General features: G+C 36.3%; 1 protein-coding gene across 4 annotated transcripts in view; it reads right to left on the reverse strand.

The window, feature by feature from the left end:
- The window catches only part of LOC106462093 (insulin-like growth factor 2 mRNA-binding protein 1), a 47,788-nt gene that overhangs the window by 18,202 nt on the left and 25,077 nt on the right, over positions 1-4,509 (reverse strand). Inside the window, exon 1 of one of the 4 annotated variants that reach the window (XM_022389227.1) lies at positions 1,676-1,849. The exons of the other annotated variants lie outside the window; for them this stretch is intronic. Coding sequence (XP_022244935.1) covers positions 1,676-1,743 — 68 coding nt within the window. The 5' untranslated portion in view covers positions 1,744-1,849. Of the gene's footprint in view, positions 1-1,675; positions 1,850-4,509 lie in introns of those variants that run through there. 4 annotated transcript variants of the gene reach the window in all.

Raw genomic sequence — 4,509 nt, forward strand, 5'->3', positions numbered from 1 at the left:
ATTTACTTTCTTCTTCTATACATATATAGTGTAGAGTGGTTCATTTAGTCATTATATCAAACCATCTCGACACAACCTACTAATCTTTCTGAACTTTTGACAAAACGTTACAAAATGGTCTGAACTGTTGTGTGTATTATTCCACGCCAAAATGTTAAAATATTTAACGAGTTGCACTTTAAAAAACAAAATTATAGCCTTTAGGCTACACCCTAGCAACAACGAGACTTGGGGGGGGGGGGAGGTTCACGTGCGTTTGGCAGCGTTGTTCACGTGATTCACCAAGACAGGGTTCAAGATCACGATATGTAAATGACGCCGGTTATTAACCTCTGACGTAATCATCGTCAGCTGCATTGGTTTATTCATTCAGCCAGAGGCCGATGTCCTGGAGGAACACAGAGAATATTTGCGATCTTAATCGACACAAATCATTGGCCCCGACCGACTCCATCTTGTTTAAGAAGTGGCTGCTCTCCCCTTACATCTGATATTTATTGAAATTTCTAGATTAGTTAATAAAAAAAATGCCGTAACTTAAGCCTCGATAAAGTGTATTCAGGCACTGGTAATTTTGACAGTTTAAGTCTCTTCTCGTATATTTACACACACAAGTGCAAATATGTATATGTTATTCGCCAACTCGGTGCTTTTACTAATTAATTTTTAGTTGATGGATTATTCGTCTCGAATAGTGTGACGAGCTTTATCCCCCCCACCCCCTACCGCTATAGTTTTCAGACGACGTTTGGATTTTTGCTTGCAATTCTGAAAATTTACTCCATACTAGCGCTGACGAGAAAATACTTTACACTACCGAATACATTAAATTTTTTTTAAATATCTTGAAAAACAAATATGGTTTAATCACTCATTTTACCATACATCAGGCCACTGCAAAGACAGTCTAACGGTTTCATTTTCTAAAAATAAGAGTATATTGTTGTTTCAAACTACGAGTTAAATAAATAATTCATATTTTGCTGAAAATATACGAATTTCTATACACATCTCTAAAATTTCCGTAAAGAGATTCATTAGTTTGTGTTGACATTTTACTTTAAATTCTAATAGTTATCCCCCACTTAATAAAATTCCGTAAAATTAATAAAATCATTTCCAGGGACCCGATTATTGGGTAATTATGATATGAATACAGTAACGAAAATTTGTCGGCAATATTTGTTTATAAGTTTAAGTTTACCTTAAAATGTTGATGCTCTCAAAAAGTTTTGGTTTATTTTGAACAAAACAAAACAAAAAAAAAAATCTTTTTATGACTTAAAGGTTTCACTTGGAGGCCTGACGTATGACCCAATACTGTTAAACTTAAAAGCTTACTTCAAAGCGTTTGATAAGGTCGCGAGCTGATGAACAAATTGTAAGCAAATTATGAGACTCATGGTTATCTTTCGTTGGCCATTATTGTATTAATCTTATTCCACAATCATCGTAAAGTACTGGAAGTTATAAATACAAGTACACAGTACAGTATCAAGTGCAGGTGTGCGTGTGAGTTATCTGAAAATCCACTAAAAATACAAATAGCATTACCACTCATACATTTCCCATTTCCGCTAAACTGAATAAATTCAATTTTTGCTCTATGAAATTATTACATTTTCAGTGCAAGACCTTAACCTGTGTAATTCCAAAAAAAATAAAAAAAAATTACCTAAATGGTTGAGTTATCTGCATCTCGGCTCCTGAAGACGAACCCCACGTCCCAAAACCAGGATCCATAATCCTCTCCTAAAACAACGTAGTGAGAAAACACGCGAGACAGTGACTAGATCATTCCCGCTTGTATCAACTAGCTACGAAAGACTGAAGCAGGCCGCAGTGTAACACCACGACGTCGCGATCTGCCAAACAAGCGCCTTTACAGGCACTTTACAAGTCGCCCAACCGCCGGCCCAATGCCAAGCGCAGTCGTCGTAAAATCAATCAGGTATGCAGATTTTTTTTTCTTTTCGGCAGTGAACTCGGCAAGGTCACTATCCTCCACCAGCGTATGTTCACTTATTTAGGCACCTAAATCCAGACTATCAGTGCATAATTATGGTTGATTTGGAACACCAATATAATGAGTAAAAAACCTACACTAAATAATCACCGTTCTCCTCCTTTAAGTGGTAAATCCAGTACAGTTCTGGCATCATTTATTAGGATTCTTTGTTACGTGCCTAAGACTAGTAGCTGGTACAAACTGTTTAGATAAGAATAAAAAAAGAGACAACAAATAAATTATGAAAATAACGACATTAAGGGAGTGAAAGGCCACGTCGACACTGATTATGGCAGATGTAGTATGGTTGACATTACGTTCTTCTTCGCTTTCACCCATAGGTCAACTATTTTTCACTAGTAATACTTTTATTACAGCTTTCTTGGGGTGGGTGGGGGCTGTTTCAATTTATTTTTGGGTTGAATCATATAAAAGGGAAAATTATTTCATAACACAATGGCTATGCACCCTTAATGGACAGTTAATTTCAGTCAGCTTGGAATTTTTAACTTGACAATCACCTTCTCAAATAGTTTGATTCAAGTGGAAAAAATAAAATAAAGAATATATAAATAAAAAATGCTTTAGTTTTGAGCTTAACACCGAACTGAGGTTTCGAAAATAAAAGTAATGGCGAAATCTTGAAACTTCAGGTTAAGAACTTAAAAACAAAGCTTAAACATTCCAAGTTATGTGCATTATATATACACAGAAGATATTTAACAGGTTCAGAACAAACTCGATATCGGGACTTTTACGAACGTACACATTTTTTGTATGAGTAACACTTGTTATAAAAGAAACCACACTGACAAAAGTACGGTAACAACCGTCTCGAAAACTGATCAGTCAACATCAAACAATTGATAACCACTTCGAACTTCACTATTTAACCATACGGAGACACCACGTCCGAAGGTGAACGGCTTTGTCAACTACGTTTTTTTCCCGAGCGCACTATAGCATTAAGTGATGTTCGGGTCGTTTCCATGGTAACCTGACGTCACTTGCATATCGAAAGAGATAAATTGTGGTAAATGGGGTGTGCTCAACAGTGGACAATTCACTTTACTACAGATACGGTGTAAGAGTAATATACGCTGCACACGTTCTTTTACTATATTCTTATTATCCACCACGTTTGCATAACAGTCATAATTTCAAGAGGTTAACGATAACTATACATTATTCTTTAATAATGAAGGCACGTTGAATAACCACTTATTTAAGTAAAACTAGATAGTTTTCAGTTCTGTTTAAATTTCGTTACCTACTCGATATTACTGTACGATCCTCATTATTGTGGTTTTTCCTTTCTTTCAAATTTTAGGTTTCTGTAAAGAAAACTGATGAATGCCAAACGAAGTCTTACTACTTTTTTTTTTTTATTTTTTTTTATGGAGGACACGTTTGAATTATCAAACCTAACCTAAATGGAATTATAACTAGCCCCGAAGATAATATTCACGTACAACCGCAGTGTAATAACATCTAAAACTAACCTACCCCAAAAAGATAAAACATCCAACTTTCAATGTATGTATGCATCATGCTTGACATAGCTGTATCAAGGCTATGCAGTATACTTTTTGCGCTAGTGATGTGTACTTGCATAAAACTATAATAGCTGAATGTGTATTTATAAATATGTCTATGTTCCTTAGCAGGGAACGTTTCAGTCAATATACTTATTCCGACTTGGACTCCAATTCTCCCTTCATCTTTTATGTAATTCATTATTTCATCAATACTTTGTCTTTTCCCTTTCTATAAACAAGATTAACACTTTACTAAAGGGACGTTAAAGTTTTCCTAGACTTTTTCCAAGGCTTATCAAAAATCCAGCTCTATGAAATTCCACGACACAGGGTTAACTTGCATCAGAATTGGGTCTCGCGAGGCAAGACTTACAATGGCCGACACGAAATATAAAGAAACCCAATTAGCTGCCAAGGTAACGTGGCCCACTCCTCCAGAGCAGTTTCTAGTTCATCAGATCTACTTTGGAGATGAAGCACTTGCTGCCAAGAGTCATCCCTTTGAGCGTACTTGTTCATCTATACCATCTTTTTTTTCGGGAAGTTGCTAACCATATGATCATAAAACCGCGTATAACGTTCATTCGAGGGAAATTCTGACCAACTGTATGTGCATATGGAAAATTGATAAGACAGTCCTTAAAACGTATTATGTAGTCCTAGCCACATTGTAGCTGAAAGATCACACTGCCAGTAATAATAGTCCCACTTCGGGCTAGTATACAAGTTACTTACATGCGAGTTTTTCCACTGTAAAGTTGAGGTTGGATCTTCTAGATTATGTGAACAATATGTATGCACACGCATGTCGTCTGACCAATCAGCATGATCCTTGACATTAATTAAAACGTACCGTTATGTAAAAATGTTGCCCCCCCCCAACAGCAAAATTCTCACGCTTTTGGATTTATAGATCCCTGCCGACTTGAAGGACCATTTGCCCCCCACCACACACACAATCAC

The sequence above is a fragment of the Limulus polyphemus genome, unplaced genomic scaffold, assembly GCF_000517525.1.
Source record: "Limulus polyphemus unplaced genomic scaffold, Limulus_polyphemus-2.1.2 Scaffold1091, whole genome shotgun sequence".
NCBI classification, from domain to species: domain Eukaryota; kingdom Metazoa; phylum Arthropoda; class Merostomata; order Xiphosura; family Limulidae; genus Limulus; species Limulus polyphemus.